The sequence below is a fragment of the Amia ocellicauda genome, chromosome 4, assembly GCF_036373705.1.
Source record: "Amia ocellicauda isolate fAmiCal2 chromosome 4, fAmiCal2.hap1, whole genome shotgun sequence".
Taxonomy (NCBI): domain Eukaryota; kingdom Metazoa; phylum Chordata; class Actinopteri; order Amiiformes; family Amiidae; genus Amia; species Amia ocellicauda.
In genome coordinates this window covers 47,936,618-47,961,155 of record NC_089853.1, presented here as the reverse complement: position 1 = coordinate 47,961,155, position 24,538 = coordinate 47,936,618, and the positions used below count along the sequence as shown (strand labels likewise).

The 24,538-nt window shown below is 39.9% G+C and overlaps 1 protein-coding gene and 1 long non-coding RNA gene across 3 annotated transcripts in view; both read left to right on the top strand.

Annotated features, from left to right (window-relative positions):
* LOC136748674 (uncharacterized) overlaps positions 1-22,560 on the top strand; it is a 119,721-nt gene extending 97,161 nt beyond the window's left edge. For both annotated transcript variants that reach the window (XR_010816606.1, XR_010816605.1), the window contains exons 3-4: positions 18,259-18,405; positions 22,274-22,560. This is a non-coding gene — a long non-coding RNA (uncharacterized LOC136748674). The remainder of the gene's footprint in view (positions 1-18,258; positions 18,406-22,273) is intronic.
* Positions 22,561-22,598: 38 nt separating this feature from the next.
* Positions 22,599-24,538, top strand: part of cdh22 (cadherin 22) — a 163,092-nt gene continuing 161,152 nt past the window's right edge. The window contains exon 1 of the mRNA XM_066702633.1: positions 22,599-23,875. Within this exon, the coding sequence (XP_066558730.1) occupies positions 23,651-23,875 (225 nt within the window). The 5' untranslated portion in view covers positions 22,599-23,650. The remainder of the gene's footprint in view (positions 23,876-24,538) is intronic.

Genomic DNA, 24,538 nt, shown 5'->3' with positions numbered 1-24,538 from the left:
TCAAATGCATAGCCACAAATGATATAAATGCATGGGACATTTTTGTTTTGGTGGAATCAAGTACAATATTCAGTGAACTGCAATTTCTGTAGTAAATTATTTTGGTTGAGTAACATATTAAAATAATACAGGACTGTGTAGAGTAATACAACTAGTATAGTACTTAGTGTGTAAATAGCAAGCATGTAGAACACAGAAGCTGTGTGTGATCTTATCTTCTGTAGCTGGTAGGAAAGAGCAGTAGATGATCTGATATGATAGCTTTGCATTTTACTGTACAGAGCTGTTGAGTTTATCAGTTCATTAGCACAACTATAAGCATTAATTGGAAATCTTCCCATACTGTTTCTCAGCTTCCATGGTGTGTTTATTTTTCTCTTGAAGTTGAATCAAGAGATTACTGTCAGGCCTTGGACTGGATCTGTTTATTTTAAGAGACCTGAGAGGTGTAATACATGTAGAAAAAGGTGTTTAAACTGAACAACTAGGAAAACTAACTTCTCATATCAAGTTGAGATGGAAAACATCATACATAGCATATCATTGATATGGTAGATTGATTAATCAATTGGATTAATTGGTCCCTGTGATAATTCTCCCCTGTGACAATTCATCCCTGCGGTTGACCCCATGAATGTCCCTTGTTAACCACTTATCCCAGTGGTTACTTAATGTCCTCTGCTTATTCAGATTTAACAGGAGAAAAGGTTGCTGAATGAATATTCTCTACATCGTCCTTATGAATTAAAATAAATGTAAAGGCCTCATACACAGCAGCAGTAGCTTACAGAAAACAAGTGCAGGAGACTATGAAAACAATGCATTTTTTATCTGACCTTGAGCTGACAAAAGAATGAGTAACCATCGCAGTGTCTGACTGAGCCAGCTAAGCCTATGATGCTTTCTGATTCTCATAAGACAGAGTAGGGTAACTAGAGGGGCATAATAGTTATAGCAGTAGTGAGGACAACAACAGTGATTCCAAGAAGAATATATATATATATAGTATGCATCTTTAAAAGGCATTTAGAAAGTAATCTACAAAAAGATCCATGATTGTGTAGGTGTATATTTATATATAAATATATATATACAGATACACCTTGGACAACAAATCAGCTCAAACAGAGATATTATGGAATAAATCAAAAGGAATTAAAATGGGATTTGGAAGAAACAGCACTCTTTTGAATGGATATCCACCCATTTGCTTGAAGTGAAAAGTATTTGATCAATGCATACTACCAGTGCTCAGTTATGACTGTGAAACTTAATGCAAGAATGATACTGAAACTGCAGGGGACACAAAGAAGAATGGAAAGCTTGGAATAACAAGAAGAGATGGGAAAAATAAATAAATGAATGTGAGAACAAATGAAAATGTGACATGACTGAAGGAGTGAAACTTAAAATGGCATTGGGCTGGCTGGACACACTGCAAGAAGAACGGATCGAAGACAGACAAATGAAACTATCGAAATGATCCCAAGAGAAGAAAAGAGTTTTGGAACAAATTCTACGAGTCTCTGGACTTTACTGGAGGGATGAACAGCATTCTTCCAAAAGATATTCCCTCATTTGAGGTTTTGATGATGGTGGTGGAGAGCGCTGTCTAACACGTCGGTCCAAAATCTCCCATAGGTGTTCAATTGGGTTGAGATCTGGTGACTGTGAAGGCCATAGCATATGATTCACATCATTTTCATACTCATCAAACCATTCAGTGAGCCCTCGTGCCCTGTGGATGGGGCATTGTCATCCTGGAAGAGACCACTCCCATTAGGACAGAAATGTGTCACCATATGATAAAGGTGATCACTCTGTAATGATTTGCAGTGACACTTCCCTCTAAGGGGACAAGTGGACCCAGAAAATGCCCCCCACAGCATAACAGAGCCTCCAGACTCACTGCAGGGGTCAAGCAGTCAGGCCTGTACCATTTTCTTTGTGTCGCCACACATGCACTCGCCCACTTGTCCAGAACACGAGCCATTTGAGCGTCTGTGTGACTGAAGCTCCTGCCATTCGTGCCCCAATAATGACCCCTCTTTCAAAGTCACTTAGATCCTTTACTCCTGCCATCTTGATCCAAATGTGAGGTCAACTGGGCCTGCTCAACATTTGTATACATGCCACAGAGCATGATAGGATGTTAATTGCTTAATTGTATCATGCAGTACACCTGTTTGGAGGCATCTGCATTCATTATGTCACCCATCTGTATATAAATATATACATATGTGCTCAAATTTGTTGGTACCCCTCCACAAAAAATGAAGAATGCACAATAACTGAAATAACTTGAAACTGACAAAAGTAATTGGCATCCACCATTGTTTATTCCAGATTTAATATAAATCAGACTGCTTTTGATTTAGTTTTTCAACATAATGAAAATGGCATGGACAAAAATGATGGGACCCCCAACCTAATACACTGCTCAAAAAAAGGGAACACTTAAATCACACATTGGATCTCAATGAACGAAATATATTAAAGATCAAACAACAGTCAATGGAAACTAAATCACCAACTGGCTGGATTCAAACTCACACCGAAAATCAAAGTAAACAATTGAAATCACAGGCTGTTCCAACTTGCGTGAATTTCATCACAGCAACTCGTAATGTGACTCAGTAATGTGTATGGCCCCCACGTGCCTGTATGCACTCCCGAAAACGTCTGGGCATGCTCCTGATGAGACGGTGGATGGTGTCCTGGGGGATCTCCTCCATGCTCTTGAGACTGTACTGGGAGACACAGCAAACCTTGCGACGGCACGTATGGATGTGCCATCCTGGAGGAGCTGGACTACCTGTGCAATCTGAATGGGCTGCAGGTACCGCCTCATGCTACCAGTAGTGACAAGGACACTAGCAAAACGCAAAACTAGAGAAGAATCAGTCAGGAAGGATAAGGTGAGAGCAATTGTCTGTGGCCACCAACTGCAAAACACTTCCCTTTTCGGGGGTTGTCTTGCTGTTGCCTCTCCAGTGCACCTCTAGTCACTTTCATTTGCACCAAAACAGGTGACATTGATTCACAATCGCTTAGGCTTCCTAACTAGACAGATTGATATCCCTGAAGTTCAATTGACTTGGTGTTATACTGTGATGATTATGTGTTCCCTTCTTGATTTACGTGTTCTATCATCTTGGAAATTTGACTTTGATCTCTCAGTGAGTTTTACTGTGGCTCATTTGAAATTAATAAAGCAACTCAAAAATCACATCTTGCAATGATACCCATCTTAAATCCCATCAGAGAATTTGTTTGTTTGTTTGTTGTATTTATTTATTTATTTATTTTGTTTTCTGCTGCATAAGTCAGGCCAGAAACAGACTAACACTACAGAGTCACAACTTATTTATTTATGATTCTGTATATTTAGTGCAAAATAAATAAATAAGCTGATGTAGAGATGGACGTTCTATCCACTATGAAGCAAACCCATCTCATGCCAAGATAAATTATCCTTTATGTAGCCTATATCTCAAAATGATAATTAAAGATATCTTTAAATGAAATTAGAATCTATGTTTGAATATCTCTTGATATAGTTCAGAGATATTTACATATTTAATTATTTAATTTATTTAATTTCAAAATAATTTGCAGATGCTAGATGTTGCCCTTAGAAGTGAGGGATGGACAGATTTCAAAATAAACCTGGATATTCTAACCAAAACGTGACACAACCTGTCAAGAATCTCAAGCTGGGTAGAGAATAGCCTGTGCACCATTGTCCAAGTAAACACCCCCAGTCTATGACTAAATATGAAGCTATGGTTTATGGTGAATGTTGCATCCAAATGAACTGCAGTACTAAGTTTTTCTTTTGTTAGCAAAAAGTGTGCGCCACTCAGCTTCAAAGTCCATTCCCTTTGCCCTTCCCTCAAGGACTGGTCATGCCTGCCGATTGCTGTGGCACTGACGCCCTGATCAACAGCCAGGGCTTGGTTTCATGCTAGCCAGCCATGAGTCAATGAGTGATGGAGAGAGAAGGGACTCGGAGGCTGACAGGGGGTCCGGCGGGCAGTGTCGGAGGGTTTGGCAGCCCAGTATGAGGTAGACAGTGCTGCCGGGGGGCTACTGCTCTGGGCAGGTGATTATAGCTGTCTACAGCAGAGCCTGTGCTGTGGGGAGCCAGATAGGCAGGAGGGGGGCTTCAATTAATCTAATTAAAAGGCCATCTTTAGCAAGACATTGACAATATAAACGTCGCCTCTCATTATCTCCTCCACCCGAGTGAGACATTTTATCATTCCTCACCGAACAGGGAATAGCAGATTATTTTGTACTTTATAAAGTGCCTCTTTCTTATTTGCTCTACTGTGGATTTACTTTGATCACACTTTGTTTTTTTTTAAACTTTCTGCCCCTTTTCTTTCTCTTGATTTATTTATATTGTATTTCCACCTACCCCAATCTCACCTCCTGAGTGAGGAAGACTGGCAAGGTAAGAAGAGTACCTCAGTTGTAATGTCTGTTCTGAGGGAATAAAACCAGTGCAGGAGATCAGATGAACCCAAATAGGTGTATTTTGTAGAAAGTAAATAATGTATTTTGGTCTGGATTCGCTTAATGAAGTGAGTGATGGCTTACCTATCAAGACAAAGCCATCAAAAGCCCTTCCCTGCTCCCTCTTGGAGTTGCAGTTGGAAAAGCCATTTTTGAGGGAGGGATGCAAAGCAACAAATGCTGGAGAAGTGTTTTTGTCAATGGATATTTATGCTTGGTAAAGTGGAAGTCAGGCATGAGATTGGGATTGTCCTCCTCCTGAACTTCAATTTAAAACTCCATTAAAATAAAACTGTAGAGACATAGAAATATTTTAATGGAAGACCGTTCTGAATATTGTGTTTGCTATTGGTCACCTTGCTATTTTCAAGTGCCGCCTTTCTTGAATGGCATGATAGGGGCAGAGATTGTCTTCATCCTTGAAAACAGGCATTGTGAATTGTGACTTTGTGAGGCCTTGATCCTAGTTTGCAAGAGCCTGACAGGTTTTAATAAGGTCTGCCTCTGAGTTCAAAACGAAAGCATGCTCCAACACACCAGTGGAAATTCAGAACAGCTGTAGCTCATACGGAAAATAGGAGCATCTTTTTTTGGGTGTTCAGAATAAACTACTCAGCCATGTTGTAGAAGCTCATTCACTGGGATCCTTTAGGAGAAGGCTTGATGAGGTTTCTATGATCAATAAGCTGTAAGTAAACAAACACACAGGATTGGCTGAAGAGCCCCATCTCGTTTATAACCCTTCTTATGTTCTTATGAATGAGGAATCCTAATCTGATTTACCTTAACCTCTCAGAGCAGAGCCAGAGTCGTCATCTCTGTTCAGAATATGTTAAGTGTGGATCTGTCTCTCTGTATTTGTGTATCTGTTTTACAATCTGTTTATCTATCGTTTAGTCTGTCTTGCTGTGCTGTGTCTTAGTCCATGTAAACGACATTGTTCTGTATTCAGCTTACGCATGTACTTTTCTACCAAAGCTTCTAAAGACCAAAAATTAGTGGATAGAGGGAAAAAGAATAAAATAAATCAACCAAATCCTTTTAGACTAGCATTTTTCATATCCGCTGGGAAGAAAACTAAAGAGATTGCACTGTCAATGTAAAGATTTAACAGGGACATAAAAAAATAAACACCATCAGAAGATAGTCACACAAATTTGCAGTCACATTGTAAATAATGAACACACTGACAATTTTTGGAGGCAGAACATTTCAATATACAAACACTGAGGGAGGAAAAGCAACTCATATTATCAGTGCTGTAGTCGTGAGCAGTACATCTGAGTCGGGACAAGACCAGGTCCTCAAGGGTCCGGGTCCGAGTCGAGACCTCGAGACCCACACAAAATGTATTAGCCAATTCGTGGATTGTATAATTTAGAATAATGACTATTTCTACTATTGATAATAGTAAGGAACACCACCACTACTACTAAATTAAATACCAACATCTTTATTCCACATTACTTAATCGCTGTTTGATCAAATAGATATATATGGAAATACCCTTAATTATGGATTCAGAACGTTCTTGTCAATCTTTTTCTGGAAAATTCATATTTAGACCTTTAAAGTAAATGTGTACCTAACAACAGGTCTATGATTAGAACATGATATATAGCTGTTAATGAACCAAGGCAGATGTTCAAGCACTCCCAAAATGAATGCATGAAGTGAAGGATCCTTATATTCCAAACAGACGGGGGCTTCAACATTTTAAGCAACATTTACTGTTTTATGCACCTACATCATGTGTGTTTTGCATAAGGAGAAATTAATGGAAATTACTCAAGAAAATACTGGCTCCCATATTTAACTTAAATATCTAATTAAATATGTTTGCATTAATAGAAAAGTATTTCACAAGGAATTAAGGTGTAATACATAATTTCAGTAGAGGGAGGCAGTTGCTGACAGTCTCTCGGCGGGGGCAGACATATTGTCGGCAAGTATTAATATGACACGGCACTGATTCCTGTACTAGTGCCGTTCTTCTGTCACATCTACACATTTGCACTTGTCTGTCGGTGTGGGTGATGTTATTTTGCTCATCTTTAGACAGTTCAGATTGCTTTGAAAGGCTATAAAATGAACATATGTTGGTTTGTAGTTCTCCTCGTTTCATTTTAATGAGTAGCCATTGTACGTACTGTATATTCAATTAATTTGTGCGGGTGGTGGAGTGACATCAGAACTTTCCAGGGGACCGTAGCAGAAGTGAGCACTGGCGGGAATCTTTTCTCTCCCTTCCAGGGAGGATAAAGTATTGATACCCCAATGGGCTATGATGATGGCAAATACAAGATGTGCGAGCAGGGTGTAACAGTAAAAACTTAATATTATTTTTGATTGTGTATATGTTTTATTTTTTACAGTATGCATATGAATACCACCCCATTTTATCCGCTGAGTTAGCATATGTTTTTTGTATTTTGCTGCAAACCGTACCAAACAAAATAAATATATGTATGCTTATTCAATTATAATATTGTTCTTCTACAAGTTTCGCATTTATAACTGAAGGACCAAATATAAATATTTAGTTAAAAAGTGATTAAGACTCTGTAGAAGGAGAGGAGATCTGGGAAACTATTACAAAAGAAAATGGAGCACAAGGCTAACTCTACTATGTCTGCTCTACTAACTTTACTCTGCACAGTGTCTGTCGCTATATTGTACAAAGACACAGATAAAAGATAGAAAGGCTTTGTATTACTGCAGGTACATAAATTAAATTGGGTGAAATATCGACTGATCGTATTCTGCGGTCTCAGTCCGGTCTCGGCCAAGGCATCGAGTCCTCAGGTGGCGAGTCCGATACCAAGACCAAGTCCAGACAGGGTGGAGTCTGAGATGAGACCGAGACCATTCAAATCCGGTCTCAACACTGGTCTCAAGTACGACAGCTCTCACTACAGATCTGTACTCAGTACAGATCATACAGTGAGGGAAAAAGTATTTGATCTCCTGCTGATTTTGTACGTTTGCCCACTGACAAAGAAATGATCAGTCTATAATTTTAATGGTAGGTGTATTTTAACAGTGAGAGACAGAATAACAACAAAAAAATCCAGAAAAACGCATTTCAAAAAAGTTATAAATTGATTTGCATGTTAATGAGTGAAATAAGTATTTGATCCCCTATCAATCAGCTAGATTTATGGCTCCCAGTGTCTTTTATACAGGTAACGAGCTGAGATTAGGAGCATTCTCTTAAAAGGAGTGCTCCTAATCTCAGCTCATTACCTGTATAAAAGACACCTGTCCACAGAAGCAATCAAGCAATCAGATTCCAAACTCTCCACCATGGCCAAGAGCTGTCCAAGGATGTCAGGGACAAGATTGTAGACCTACACAAGGCTGGAATGGGCTACAAGACCATGGCCAAGCAGCTTGGTGAGAAGGTGACAACAGTTGGTGCGATTATTCTCAAATGGAAGAAACCCAAAATAACTGTCAGTCTCCCTCGGTCTGGGGCTCCATGCAAGATCTCACCTCGTGGAGTTTCAATGATCATGAGAACGGTGAGGAATCAGCCCAGAACTACACGGGAGGATCTTGTTAATGATCTCAAGGCAGCTGGGACCATAGTCACCAAGAAAACAATTGGTAACACTATGCCGTGAAGGACTGAAATCCTGCAGCGCCCGCAAGGTCCCCCTGCTCAAGAAAGCACATGTACAGGCCCGTCTGAAGTTTGCCAATGAACATCTGAATGATTCAGAGGAGAACTGGGTGAAAGTGTTGTGGTCAGATGAGACCAAAATCGAGCTCTTTGGCATCAACTCAACTCGCTGTGTTTGGAGGAGGAGGAATGCTGCCTATGACCCCAAGAACACCATTTCCACCGTCAAACATGGAGGTGGAAACATTATGCTTTGGGGGTGTTTTTCTGCTAAGGGGACAGGACAACTGCACCGCATCAAAGGGACGATGGACGGGGCCATGTACCGTCAAATCTTGGGTGAGAACCTCCTTCCCTCAGGGCATTGAAAATGGGTCGTGGATGGGTATTCCAGCATGACAATGATCAAAAATGCACAGCCAAGGCAACAAAGGAGTGGCTCAAGAAGAAGCACATTAAGGTCCTGGAGTGGCCTAGCCAGTCTCCAGACCTTAATCCCATAGAAAATATGTGGAGGGAGCTGAAGGTTCGAGTTGCCAAACGTCAGCCTTGAAACCTTAATGACTTGGACAGGATCTGCAAAGAGGAGTGGAACAAAATCCCTCCTGAGATGTGTGCAAACCTGGTGGCCAACTACAAGAAACATCTCACCTCTGTGATTTCCATCAAGGGTTTTACCACCAAGTTCTAAGTCAAAGGGGTCAAATACTTATTTCACTCATTAACATGCAGATCAATTTATAACTTTTTTGAAATGCGTTTTTCTGGATTTTTTTTTGTTATTCTGTCTCTCACTGTTAAAATACACCTTCCATTACAATTATAGACTGATCATTTCTTTGTCAGTGGGCAAACGTACAAAATCAGCAGGGGATCAAATACTTTTTTCCCTCACTGTAAATGTGTGTTTTTTATCATTGGATATGGTTCTTGATGAACATCGGTGTCCCATCCTCCTTTGGGTAGTATTCTGAGCTTGACGGATAATAACGTTACTCCTGCATTACGTATTGATATATTTTCAGTGGGTTCACAGCATTAGTGCAGGGGTAGAATTAATTATTATTAAAAATACAATTTTTAAGCATTGGTTTGAAATCTTATGTACACATACCGACTGCCCTGAGTGCAGTGCAAATGCAGGGAAGTAATGGTAACTACTGCACGTATACTTTTAAACGATAATGAAATCTAAATGGGTATGTATTTTTGTACGTGGGAAAATCAAGTCAGTAACCATTTGTATTGCTTTAACATTTAAGAGCCGTTTTTTTCTGTTGGTAGAATGTCACAGTGAAAATTGTTCAACAGTGTGTAGTATTTCTTTTTGAAACTATTATAATTTAATATTACCCTGTGGACAACCAGCTGGCGAGAAAATTACATTGTGTTTGATATTATATTTGTATTATTATGCAAACTCTACCAAATGGACCTTTCTGCAGGACCGAACACTGGATTCTGTCATTTACAACAGCTGTATTGTTTTCTGGTTTTATGTTGTGTCACCTACATTAATCAGACAATATATTTTGCAGCTTGGATGCTAATTGTACATATTATTTTGAACTTAGAGTTTCTTAGCCATATCAGAAAATATGCAGAATGATAGTTTTCTTTTGATAAGAATTCCCACCATGTTTCTACACCAAGAGCTGGTTGAAAAAACAATCATCGTTCAGTAACATATCTGCAGGATTTGACTGAGCAGATTATTTAAATCAATGGTGAATTGAATTAGTCATAGTTGGGCTACGTGAGCGATAAAGTGTATTTTGTTACTGTTTGTCTTCCCTGTAGCAATTTCTTTTCTAAATACTGTGAGTAGGAATAACAAATCCCTGTGTTTTCACATGGTCAGTACCACATGTTTCTGACAACACACATTTATATGCCTGTAAACTACATTGTTCATAGTATATACTGCACACTGCCAAGAGTGCTGCTGCAGAACCATGTATACCATCACAGAACAGTGTGCAGATCTGTGCCTGACAACCTCCATCTTAATTTGACTTGGGTACAAGCCATGTCCTCAGCTTATTGACTTAATATAGATTTGTTTATACTATAAATGTAGATCTGTCCTGTAAGTTCGGTACAGCCTACTAGATTTCTCTGTATTCTCTCTGTTCATCTGTGCCGATCTTTATTTGTATTCTGCAGGACTGAATCTCTTTCCACATAGACTCTCGAGCTGCGTTGGGGTCAGAGGGTATGTTGTTGTGCTTGTGTTTTGCCTTTGTTATATTCTGTTCTGTAAAAAAATACACCATTTCTTTAAAATGCAACTGGGAGATTGACATAAAAGAAAGGGAAAGAAACCAATTTTCCTGAGGGAGGGAGAGAGAGAGAGAGAGAGAGAGAGATATTCAGGGGTGATAGTTTGGGCCTGTGCCCATGAATCCTAAGTGCATGGGCTTCCCTTGTTTGTTTTGTGCCAGCTGTCAGGCTTTGTGAATGGATAGGCCACTGATTAAAAGTAGCAGCAAGGCTTATTAATCAATCCCCGACCTGTTAGGTCACGAATGGCTGCGCTAATCCTGCCAATAACCATCGGTGGGAGGAGGATGCCTTACAGCTGTATTAGCGGGCTGGCACCTGTGTGAAGAACTCTGTGATGTGACACTATGCCAATTAGACCCATCCAGTTGTGCTGTGGCACGCAATCTGCTACAAGGAGAGAGACTTTCGGTTTTTAAGGTTTTAATTCCTATTTGTGCTCAACATAGACTGCTCCTAATGAACTGCATATTTGCCAGGGTTCATGCATTAACTGGGCCTTATGTTTATACTCATGGAGATAAAAGGAAGGTAGTTCCTTAGAGACAAAGTATTTATTTAACACAGTTTGTGCTGGTTGTATCACTGTATCAATCTGAATGCAGCAATCAGAAAAACTAGAGACCAATGCAGAGACACATAGGAGGATTGAAACGTCAAAAACAGAGCGTGGAACAAAACAAATAGTTCAGAGTGCGAACAAAAGTATGTGATGTCATTGTAAGATTGAAGATATTGTATTGGGGCAAGAATACTTGGCTCCACTCTGCCATATATCCTAGTCTTACATTTCTGTACAGGGTTCTCCTCATTGGACTCCGGGAATCGAGGTCGAAATTGTTCTATTCCCCTGATGAAATATGGTCAGCTGCAATGTATACATACAGGCAGGAATTGTCTGTAACAGATTGCTGATTTATTTTATATACCTACCACACACACACCTTCTGTGTAGCCCGTGACCTCTGATACAACCCATTTTCTACATAGCCAGGCTCATCCTATTACTTTTCGGTAATATCCTATTTCAACATTTGGTATACTAAGGGGAGCCGTGCAGATTTGGCAGTGTTAGGTTCTCCTCTTTTCTTGTACTAGCTGCATTCCTTGATGTAATAAAAAGATAAGATTGTATATTAGCTGTACTATGACATTATATGTATGAGAGTTGGACAAAGGGTTCGTCTTTTTTACAGTGATTTAAGGCTCGTTTATTTATTGACATAAACCTATTAAAGAAAACAAGTGTCCCAGGGGCAACATGCAGCATGTCACATGAAGTTTAATCAAAGACATGCTCACAGCTATACAGAGCTCTCACAGGGTTTAATAAAGGGAGTCCAGCCCTCCCTATTGTTTGCAGTTTAATTGTTGTGTTCTTCATGTTAAGCTGGGTATGAGAATCAAACCAATTAACATTTAACAACTGAATATTTAACAATGAAGGCTATACATGTGTGATTAAATGGAAATGTGGTTTAGACTGTTGTTGACTAATAAATATAATTTAGTATGCGGACTGCAGGCCATTGGGAAAGAAGTGCGTTTTGTTCTTGGGTCTTGACATTTTCTAAATTTGTCCCTCTCTTCCCCAACTCTTATTTTCCTTCTGGGTCCAAAACCTATTTGAGGTTTTTCATTATTAAGAACTATTTCTCCACTGCTTAGCTGGAATTGCAGGTTTCTATTTGAGGCAAGACCCTCCACCCCCATTTATCTATTAAATGGTTTGGATGAATAAATATTTAATATTTTGTTGCTCGAGTGGTAGTGAAGGCTGCAGCCAAGTTCTAAGCTGGGATTTGGGCAAACACATTCTGAGTTTTGAAATTAATATTTTATAATATTTGAGGATTGTGTGTGCATGTGTGTGCATATGTGTGTGTGTTCCATTAATTGGATCAAGAGTTCCTCACTATATGCTGGCCTATTCTGAAGGTAAAAGTGAAAGTTCAACCAGGAGTTCAATTTATTTCTCAGTGTGTTCATATTTCATTAACTTTTTTTGGCACACCTCTACCAAAGCTTTGCACCTTGGCTTGTTTTAGTTTTTTCCAACATTTGTTTTTACCGTACCAAGACACCTGTGCCTTTTGATGGTGCCACTTCAGTTATTCATGTGATGCTTTAAACTATAGAACATATTTTTCCACTTTGAGCAGGTGCAAAACACCTTGTAATGTTAACACATAACATTATTGGTTTCCCATTAACAGTGTAACAGTGATTAATAGAAAGACCCAAAACAGATGTCTCTTTCCAATTCCTCGACATACTTTATAGTTTTAGGATTGACCAGCAACTGATTCATTTAAAAAAGTACCTTAATGTATAATGAAGAGAATTTTTAAACTGCCCCTGCAGAGTAACTTTATAGTTAGTGCGTGTCGACTAAGACTAAGTAACATTTAAAGGTGTGTTTTGTTCTGGTCATGTCTGTCCTTAAAACTAAGCAGCATAATGTTGCATAATTGCAAATAATACAACAAGAATGAATTGCAATATAATTACCAAGGTTTCTCTAAACCAGCCTGTCAGCTTTTAACATCTTTCCACGGACATGTCTTTTCATTGCCAAGATTCAGAGTCCCAATGTTTGTGCAATGAACAGGTGAAAGGGTTTGCTGGGAAAAAACACAGCATGCTTTTGGGACCAGTTCCAGTTTTCAAGGCTACAGGCGTTTGTATGGGCACAGCAGTTAAATAACCAATGACCTACACCCCCCCCCCCCCCTCATCCCCTTGTAATGAGTCTTTCCTGAGAACATGGAACTGTAATCTTGAAGTTATGACTTCTCAGATACAATAAGCATTTGCCATCCCCCCCTCCACTCTTTTTACTTTTCACAAATGGTCGTTAATCACCCCCCACTCCATTCAGGACTACTTTAATCTCTCCCGTCTCCAGATACTTGTTTTAAGTGTAGAGTTTTTTGCCCAGTGATGGATTGTATTAATTGAATTAATCCGGTTACCACACTTTTACTCAGTTCATTAGCTGGCCCTATGCAGGACTCACATTGCTGACCTCGGTCCTCTGACCCTGTGCCTGCTGAGAACTACACACCTCCGTAAAATCTATTACTCATCCGCTGCAGACCTGGCCTTCTCATTGGGACGGTAAATGTGCACTTCTATTGTAAAAACAGGTTAAGATCCCATTGTTTGCCCTAGGGCCCTGGGTTCCCATAAGTGCTCTGTTATATTGTGTTTACATCTCTTTCCTCCACAGACTCCAGCAGTACTTACAGGGGCATGGCACAATGTGACCTGCATAGTATCCATAATGGTTTGCATGCATGGAAGAACATGGTACACAGGTGCATGAAGCTTTTCAGCGCTTCCCATGGTCCCAGCTGCTTGAATAGTTCAACTTAGTTCAGAAGCACCCTGCACCCTGGTTATTCAGTGGCCTAGTTTGTATCATTGTATCCCGACTCTTCTTTACATAGCGTTTTTCAATTTTCATTTCTAATTTGGTCATTTTTAACATTTTTATGGTTATTTTTGTTATTCCGTGTCGTTAATTCTTGACTTTTCCCAGCTCCATTTTAGTAGTGTTTTGTAGTGTTTAGTCTTGATTAACTCACAGTGGCTGTGTTTTGATTAAATTGTCTTCTCAGGGCACATTCTGCTGGCCTCAAGTCATGGCCACTGCTGTCCAGGGCCACAATACTGATTTCTTCAGCGCAAAGCAAAGTGCAAAAAATCTGATCTGCTGTGTTGTTTCATCCCTATAGTATGGTATTTACAAGTACATACTAAATGACTTCCATGCTTTCCAGTGTGAACACATTAAAGGAAACAAGTGTTTAATTTCTGATCCCATAATAACAATAGTCAAGTCAGGTCTTTATGCCTTCCTAATGTGTTTTGCAGATTAACTTCAATAGCCAGCAAGTTCAAGCGGCTTGTATTGCAAAGCTTTGCATTAATCACTTCCTATACACCACCTCCATGCTTTAATTACAATACAGTTGGACTAATAAGCATTCAATTGCACTATATGTACATCAAGTGCAAATAATAACTACAGATTCAGCACTTCATATGCATGACATGTATCGCTGTAATGTGGTTTTAGTGGATTAGGATATTACAAGAAAATCCACGTGGTATCACAGAAAATCCCAGTGTGGTATTAGTGCAGGGCAATTGTAGTTATCTTTCAAGTCGAGAATACCATCCAGACAGGGAGGGGCTTAAGCCTGTTACCATGGATCCTCACTGAGCACATTGTCTAGCATGGCTGCCTATTGGCCACTGTATGCGTCATGCAAGCAGTCCCTTCCTGTTTCCTGCTTGTCTAAATTTACTTGCTTGTCGTTCTGCTTCCCTTTTTTTGACGTTCGTCTAGACCTTGAGCAAAACATCTCTCTTTCTTTATTGCAAAACTCTTTCTGTTTGAAATATTATATGAATAATAATAATATTTATTCAGTTTTTATAGTGTACAGAGATAGCAGTATTAAACCTCGGGGCTCTGTGGTGTAAAACTAGTTTTGTTTTCGCTATTCAGTTTGCATTATTATTATTATTATTGTTATTATTATTATATATTACTACATATACATATCTTTATATTAAATATTTCTAGCATCTTTCAGGCTTTTTTCTCCCACAGCATCCATAGCAAGGTAGTGCGTCGATAATTCCAAGGCCTGGCTTGTTCTAGGTGTGCCGCACAGATCCCACCCATGTGAGGGCCTCGTCCACTGGTATACCATTGAGCTCTTCCTCCATACACTCCCGTGCAATCATTGGCAAAGACAATTTTTTTCCTGTGTAGAGTGAAAAGGCATGCATCCATGCAGTGCAACACCACTGCATAGTGCACATTGCGATGCAGAATACTCCCACTCAGGGCAGGCTTCTCCTTTGCATGGGCTTGATTATATGGTAACCCCTCCCCCTTTGGGTAGTCTTCTCAACTTGAATGATAATGATAGTTTGTGAGTGCAACCCTGGTTACCTGAGAGAGAGAATACTACCCAAAGGTTGAGAGGTCGCACAGGGGTCCTTTTGACTAATAGCAGAAAGTGGAAGTGGAATTGGCCAATAGGCAGCTTTGTGTCCATGAGGTTACATGGTAATAGGCTTAAGCCCCCCCCCCCTTTGGGTAGTATTCTCTTTTGCAGATAACCGGGTTTGCATTTGCAACCTATCACTATAAGAAGTGTTTAATCACTGACATTACATCAAGGTAAACCTTTAGCATGAGCCATAACCCTTCTTGATGTAGTCAGTATTAGCTTAGATTTTGGCATACTCTCATTCAGGTTCAGAAATTGTTATGGAACATCAGCATGTGAGTCAGATGAAGCAGTATCTGTAAAACAGACAGACAGATTATTCTGAACTTGTATTGTTTTATATAGTGCAAGCTTGTATAACCAATGTACTAGTGTAGTTGACTAAAATCATGTAGTTTTTCTTAGAAACAATTTAATTATGTATCCTTTTGTTGTTGAAGTGTTGAAGACATTCATCTAAATGCCAATAAAGCTGATGGCCTTCATCAAATGCCAACAAAATTAAGTGTCCATAGCAAAGACTATGATTTGTGAATAATATGTGTATTTTATTGTAGTCACTGTATTAAAATCATAAGAGCTGTTAAAAAAAAAAACAGCCTTAAACAATGACATTTGCCAGTTTTCACACAACATTTCAAGGCCTGTCATAAACATATACACCAGCCCTCTGACGAAAGTTTGTCAGATCCTTATGTGTTTGATACACAAACCCAACCAGGCAGATATTCTGCTGTTGGTGTGTGAAACATTTAGTGGCTGTAGTTCTGACACATTTAATGTTGCTCTGGGTCAATGTTGCGCCTCCACTAATATTGAACACCCTGTGACATTGATCTTAAGATCTGGGTGTCATGGCAAAATGCATCCTGGATTACTGAATATAATTTTCCATAACTGACACATTCCCCTGGAACATGGTAAAGTGGTCAACCACTGCACTTGGCAAGTGGCAACTGGCACAGAATAACTGTCAATCCAGCAATTGGTTTAAAGCATGACTGTTGATTGTGCTGGGTTGCTCTTGTGAGTGGTGCTGGAATAGTTAGAGCAATAAACAGGAAATAGAAATGAGGAAAGTCACTTAAGATACTGACTGACTATTTAGTACAATATCAGCAAGAACCCCCCCCCACACACACACTTTCTTATACCTGCTTATTTTTTCTATATCCATCCCATGGCCAGAATACAGTGATTTATTACTTTCAGGATGAATAAGATCACTTCAAACACAAGATGCCCTGGATCAGAAGGACTGAAGTTGTCCAGCACATTAGTGAACAGTTATTGCTTTGCTGGATCTGTCCTGCTTTCTGCCTGTGCTTTGACAGAGAGATGAAGCTGGGAAGATGGTAAATCTCTGGTCCTACTTCTCTAGCTCAGATCTTACTGACAGGGGAAACTCGATTATCTCCATCATATTTTAATTTCATATTTACAAGGTCTGTGAAGGAGGGAAGCCATTACAGCTATTGCAGTGAGTTGCTTTATTTTACAAGCACAAGTTGTAAGGAGTGTGTACAGAACCGCTTAGATTGTAATAGGAAAGTATCCCACTGCCATAATGTATATAATTAATATGAACGCGTAAATTAAAAAAATGAAAAATAAAAACAAGAGGGGGCTTTTAGGTTGTTCATAGCTAATCAGTCCTGATTATATGCAGGGTTTCTTGATGGGACACAGCAGCTTCAACTACTTGGCTGGGCAGCTTGTTCCAGCCAATGTAATCTTTGTGTAATTAAATTATTTCATTATTAAGACCTAAATCTTAATTTTCACTTTTGAGCTCATGTATGTCTTGCAATGTTGATCCTTTAGTTTGTCCCTCACAGTGTCCTTCAGTATTTGGAATTCTTGAGTCAAACCATTTCTGATGAAGACTAAGTAGATATGCCCCTGTCTGAGTAATGGCAATTCTATATACTATATTAGTGCATTGTATGATTTGAACATTACTCCTTCAGAGTTTAATTATATTCTTTGAGTCATATCTCCAAGCATTCTATCATTTTTGTATTGCTTTCATTGACGGTGACAAACCATTATAAACTTAAACTGAATAAACCTTTATCTATTTAAAATAAATACTGTTTTCTCTTTCACTACTTCACACCATACTTTCTAAAATTGCATAGCAACCAAAAAAATACAAATTAAAGATTTTATTTACAACCACACAAAAGACACAATAACAATACTAAATGTCATAGTAATGGTCTTGTTTCATTACTAAATCTTTGTGCTACATTTGAGTTGTTATTCATACTTACTCACATAACTTTTCCTTTGAAATCTACCAGATGAATTGATATATATTTGTATTTTTATAAATACACACACATGCACACAAATATATATACGTTTTGCCCTTATCGGATTATCTGCTCCATATCTAAGCCTGCACTTGGATCCTTTCCTTTGGTCCTTGAGGACGTCACAGACTATGTACCTACATCCAAACATTCTTCTCTCCTGCAATGGATACATTCTAACCCTGCTTCTGGACATCCAGGAATCCATCATACTATTACCTTGATCAAACAAAAATTCTGGTGGCCCACTCTGGTACAAGATACAACCCCGTTTGTTAATGCCTGCTCCATCTGTGCCCAGTCTAAATCTTCACGACATCCCCTCTCTGGTCTCCTGGAGCCTCTTCCAATTCCACGACGTCCCTGGTCTCATATTTCTATTGATTTTGTTACTGATCTTCCCAGCTCTCAAGGTTATACTACCATTCTTGTAGCAATTGATCGTTTTTCTAAATCATGTCGGCTTATACCTTTACAGAAGCTTCCCACCGCGCTTGAAACTGCTGAACTTCTGTTCCATCACGTGTTCCACATTTATGGGATTCCTGAGGACATTGTTTCCAACCGAGGCCCTCAATTCACCTCCCGCGTCTGGTCTGCTTTCTTCAAGGCTTTGAATATTAAGGTCAGTCTAACCTCCGGTTACCATCCACAATCTAATGTTCAGACTGAACGTCTTAATCAAGAGATCATACGCTTTCTTCGTTCTTACTGTAGCACCTCCCAAGATGATTGGAGTTGTTTTTTGCCATGGGCAGAATATGCCCAGAATTCTCTGACCAGTTCTTCCACAGGCCTCATCCCCTTTCAGTGTGTTTTAGGATACCAACCGCCTCTGTTTCCTTGGAATGAGGAGTCTACAGACATCCCAGCAGTCGATGATTGGTTCCGTTGCAGTGCAGATGTCTGGAATGCTACACACGTCCGTCTCCAAAGAGCTATTCGCCGTCAAAAGACCTTGGCTGACCGACACCGACAACCTGCTCCACAATACCACCCTGGACAGTTGGTTTGGCTATCTACTAGGGATATTAAACTTAAACTCCCATCCAAGAAATTGAGCCCTCGCTTTATCGGTCCCTTTCCTGTCCTCCGCCAAATCAATCCCGTTACCTATCGTCTCCAGTTACCTTCTCACTACAAGATAGCTTCATCATTTCATGTTTCATTGTTAAAACCTGTACGCCCCGATCCCTCCTCTCCTTCTGATCCTCCTCAGGATTCTTCTTCTTCTTCTTCTTCTTCTTCTTCTCCTCTGCCTCCTCCTCCCTTGGATCTAGAAGATGGTCCGGCCTATGCTGTCAGAGCCCTGTTACGGTCTCGTCGCCACAGAGGACGCATGCAGTACTTGGTCGACTGGGAGGGGTATGGTCCAGAGGAACGTTCTTGGGTTCTAGCCTCGGATATCCTGGATCCGTCTCTCATTGCGGACTTTCACAGGGCTCATCCCACTGCTCCTGCTCCTCGACCTCGTGGCCGTCCTCGCTGCCGTCTTCACGGCTCTAGTCCGGCCGAGGCCAATTCTGGGGAGGGGGGTACTGTCACGGTCTCCCCTGGTTCCACCTTAGTTCACCACCAGAGGTCTCCCTCTCCCGAATACTAGTCTAGTGCTTCTCCTTTCCTTTGCCCAGTCAAACCAGTCTTTCCACATTCTTCCCTACCAGGTGCACCTGTTCTGTCCTCCTCTCCTATCATTGGTCAATCTTTAATTCACCTCGTTCAAACCCTCTCTCCTTCACAGTAATTAAACCCCTCTGTTTCCTAGATTCATCGCAAAGTCTTGCATTCTCTCCCGGATCAATTCTGAGCCTTGTTTCTTGTTGCTTAACCGTGTATTTGACCTTTTGCTACCCTCTCTCATTTACCCCTTTTGGATCTCCCTACTAGCCTGTTCGCCTGATAAATTTACCTTGGACTGTCCTTGTTAACTCTCTCTCGTTTTGCCCTTATCGGATTATCTGCTCCATATCTAAGCCTGCACTTGGATCCTTTCCTTTGGTCCTTGAGGACGTCACAATATATATATATATATATATATATATATATATATATATATATATATATATATATATATATATATACACTCACCTAAAGGATTATTAGGAACACCATACTAATACTGTGTTTGACCCCCTTTCGCCTTCAGAACTGCCTTAATTCTACGTGGCATTGATTCAACAAGGTGCTGAAAGCATTCTTTAGAAATGTTGGCCCATATTAATAGGATAGAATCTTGCACTTGATGGAGATTTGTGGGATGCACATCCAGGGCACGAAGCTCCCGTTCCACCACATCCCAAAGATGCTCTATTGGGTTGAGATCTGGTGACTGTGGGGGCCAGTTTAGTACAGTGAACTCATTGTCATGTTCAAGAAACCAATTTGAAATGATTCAACCTTTGTGACATGGTGCATTATCCTGCTGGAAGTAGCCATCAGAGGATGGGTACATGGTGGTCATAAAGGGATGGACATGGTCAGAAACAATGCTCAGGTAGGCCTTGGCATTTAAACGATACCCAATTGGCACTAAGGGGCCTAAAGTGTGCCAAGAAAACATCCCCCACACCATTACACCACCACCACCAGCCTGCACAGTGGTAACAAGGCATGATGGATCCATGTTCTCATTCTGTTTACGCCAAATTCTGACTCTACCATCTGAATGTCTCAACAGAAATCGAGACTCATCAGACCAGGCAACATTTTTCCAGTCTTCAACTGTCCAATTTTGGTGAGCTTGTGCAAATTGTAGCCTCTTTTTCCTATTTGTAGTGGAGATGAGTGGTACCCGGTGGGGTCTTCTGCTGTTGTAGCCCATCCGCCTCAAGGTTGTACGTGTTGTGGCTTCACAAATGCTTTGCTGCATACCTCGGTTGTAACGAGTGGTTATTTCAGTCAAAGTTGCTCTTCTATCAGCTTGAATCAGTCGGCCCATTCTCCTCTGACCTCTAGCATCAACAAGGCATTTTCGCCCACAGGACTGCCGCATACTGGATGTTTTTCCCTTTTCACACCATTCTTTGTAAACCCTAGAAATGGTTGTGCGTGAAAATCCCAGTAACTGAGCAGATTGTGAAATACTCAGACTGGCCCGTCTGGCACCAACAACCATGCCACGCTCAAAATTGCTTAAATCACCTTTCTTTCCCATTCAGACATTCAGTTTGGAGTTCAGGAGATTGTCTTGACCAGGACCACACCCCTAAATGCATTGAAGCAACTGTCATGTGATTGGTTGGTTAGATAATTGCATTAATGAGAAATTGAACAGGTGTTCCTAATAATCCTTTAGGTGAGTGTATATATATATATATATATATATATATATATATATATATATATATATAATGCAACTTTTTGAAACTAAAAAGAGGAAAAGTGAAGCATTTATCTTAAATGAAGCCCAATTGTCTGCCAGCAGGACAAGATGATTATTTTTTCAATTCTGAAAATATATTATATTTATTTTTGAAAAACAAACTCTTATGGAAAACAAGGATACTGTCCTCAAAAATGTCTGTTTTTGAAGACAAGAAAAATATTTTTATGAGGAAACACAATATAGCACAGAATGTTGCCTGTGTACTTTATTTTTTAGAAAAGACATCACATAAAAAGAAAAAAAAAACTTGCCAGAGATAACGATTGAACCCAAGCCATAAAACAGTGTAGTTTGTGTGATGCCTGCAAGCTGTGGCCATATTGACATTTTTTCAGAGTAGTTAATTTAAAGTTTGTAATGATGCTCAGAATATAATATTCATTGAGTTATTTATCTATACCTTTGCAGCTGTTACACAATATGTATTGGCTTTCATTTATGTTTTAACTTCTTTACATGTTGTACTAAGGAAGTTTTGTAGCATGGTAATAGTAGTGGTAGCAGAAGGATTAAGCATACTTTCTCTTCTCTTCTCTTCTCTTCTCTTCTCTTCTCTTCTCTTCTCTTCTCTTCTCTTCTCTTCTCTTCTCTTCTCTTCTCTTCTCTTCTCTTCTCTTCTCTTCTCTTCTCTTCTCTTCTCTTCTCTTCTTTGTCTTTATCCTCAGATTGAAGTTAATGGTTGCAGATTGAACCACAATTGTCTGGTGTTCACAAAGCCAATATGTGGTTTGTGTAGTTCAAAGGAGGAAATCTCGGAACATAACATTATGTTCACATATGCTAGACACTGTGTGGGAGATACAACATTGATTCCCAACAAACTGCAATTCTTTTTGAGTGCAACCTCAATACATGTAGCCATAGACTGAACACAGTCAGGGAACAAAGCTGGCAAATTCTTCCAAGACCTGCATATCATACCAAAACACATCCCTGAATAATGTACTAGATTACTTATACAATATAGATTTTGTCTAAATAAGTACATTCAAGGGTGTCCAGACAACCTATCCAAAACTGGTGCAGAATCATTTAGTGTCTTTCAGTATTATTGAAGGTGTGTCTTGAAATGGATGAATGCTTATGCTCTCTCTTATGTCTTGTCCAGGTGCACCATGAGAAGAATCCTTATCATTGTGATGTGCAACTCTGGTTCCAGGCTGATGCGGCTCTAAAGACGAATGAGCACGGGATCTTGTCAGTGAGAGAGACGACACCATCATCCCTGAGCAGAAGAACTTGATACATCTAGAAAAAGAAGCAGGACCAAATCAATTTCCCCTCAGTCTGCAGACTTCAGGAGGCTATCAGACTCACACCAGAATCATCTGAAAGCCCCTGCCAGCCATCACGTTACTTGTACACCCAGATCTATATCTTCAGAATATATATATCTATATATATATAGATATATATATCTATATCTATATATATATCTATATATCAGATCTCCAGCATGCCAAGTACTTCAAAGGAAATATTCTGGGCATATTTTTTAGCTCTCTCAGCCTCTGGAGTTTTGTATTATGTTTTGCAAAAGGGACATTAATTGGAAATAAAATCACAAAATGCCAAATCTCTGACTTCCTCTGGCATAACCCTGCTGTAACTTTACAGATCCATAAAGTGTAAAACTAATATTCATATGAGTAGTTAAAGGTCCGTCTTGGTTTCGGATTTATAGGTGCTCCTAACATGGGGAGAGGGTTGGATTCCACGCTAAGGCGACTCAATGTCTACCAACTAGTACAGCGGCATCACACATCTCTTTCTGTAGTGAATCAGTGCCAAATGTTCCCACACTCTCCTGCCCCACTGCCCTGCACCTTTCACTTGCCACGTTTCAGTTCTCCCTTCTCGACCTTCCAGCATCCGTGGAATTGCTGAATTTCAGATTAAGAGAAAGATCTCGGAGGCTATTTGAGGTTATTTGGGTCACTGATCACACAAACTCCAAACTTCAGTATCTCTGCACTAACTTCCCCAAATTTGCTTTCTGTCGGAAGACCGGGAAAATATTTTTGCAAGGGAAACTTTTCTACAGTGATTTAGCTGTTGACCCAGCCCTGTTTCCATAAATGTGCTGATGAAATCACACACACACACAGAGGATGCCTTCAAAATCAAGTGGACGGAGCTAGATTGAAACGCTGATTTTAGAATTTCGTTGGGAGCTTTCGGAATACACATACTGGACCTGCGGAATATCAAAGGTTGTTCAGCACCAGAATCTCATTCTTCTTTGTTGCTTTCATACTGGTGACAATCATGTTAATGGCACCTACACAAACATGACAGGTTTCCTGTTTATGAATGCGTTCAAGAATGACAAAACTCCTTGGGCATTTTAGCACAGACTATTAGGTGACCAAAGGGAACTTAACTTTTTTTTAAATCTTTCTAACGGGGTTTCTGAAAACAGCTGCCACTGTTTTGTTTCTGTTCAAATTCAGAGTCTCCATGTAGGATTGGGAAGGGGAGTATCATGGCTCCTTCCTGGAGATTGGGAACCCCCTTTCTGCTGCTCATTCTGGGGGTTTTGGACCAGTGTGGCTCTGTGTTCTCCATGGTCAAAAGGACTAGCGTGGCTCAGGGTAAAGCTGAGGACGAGGGCTTGATGTCACATGAGCGAGTGAAGCGAGGTTGGGTGTGGAACCAGTTCTTTGTCGTGGAGGAGTACACTGGAACTGAACCCCTCTACGTTGGAAAGGTAATCTATTATATATTGATAATCGGCAGTATTAAACCATATCTCACCATATCTCTACATCTGTGTGTATATCCAGCAGTGACGTGTGGTAATGCAAAGGTTTAGGTTTGCTTTGCTAGTGCCTAAACTGAAGATACTGTCAAAATAGAAGTTTCATTTCCAGAGACAATATCATTCCATTTGCCAACATCATGTAGATTAATGTGGGTGTGGGTTTGTTTTCATCCTTATAATATTAATGTATACACGGCCTAAAGGACATAAATCAGATTGAATGTACCTTTCTTGCCAGTCCACTGACCTTAACCACATTGAAAGTATGGGAAGACATTTGGCAGGAGAGTGAAATCAAACATTTCAACCCGCTTGGCTCATAAAACATGAGCACCGGTGATTGCTAGTAAAAGGAGAGATTTTGTTGAGAACAGTTTGCCACTTCCAGTGCTGCATTGTCCTTGGACTATCATTCATCATCCTACATTATTTCTGTTCGCATAGTCTGTCACTTCAAACAGTGTTCATCTTGTTGCAGCCACGCTATTCTAGTAATGTTTAGATCATATGGGCTAGGTGTGCATGCCATTCTCTAAGTATTCTTCTTTGTAGAGTGATGTCACAGACACACACCTGAGATAAAAAACTCAAGTCATGCTATTACCCAGA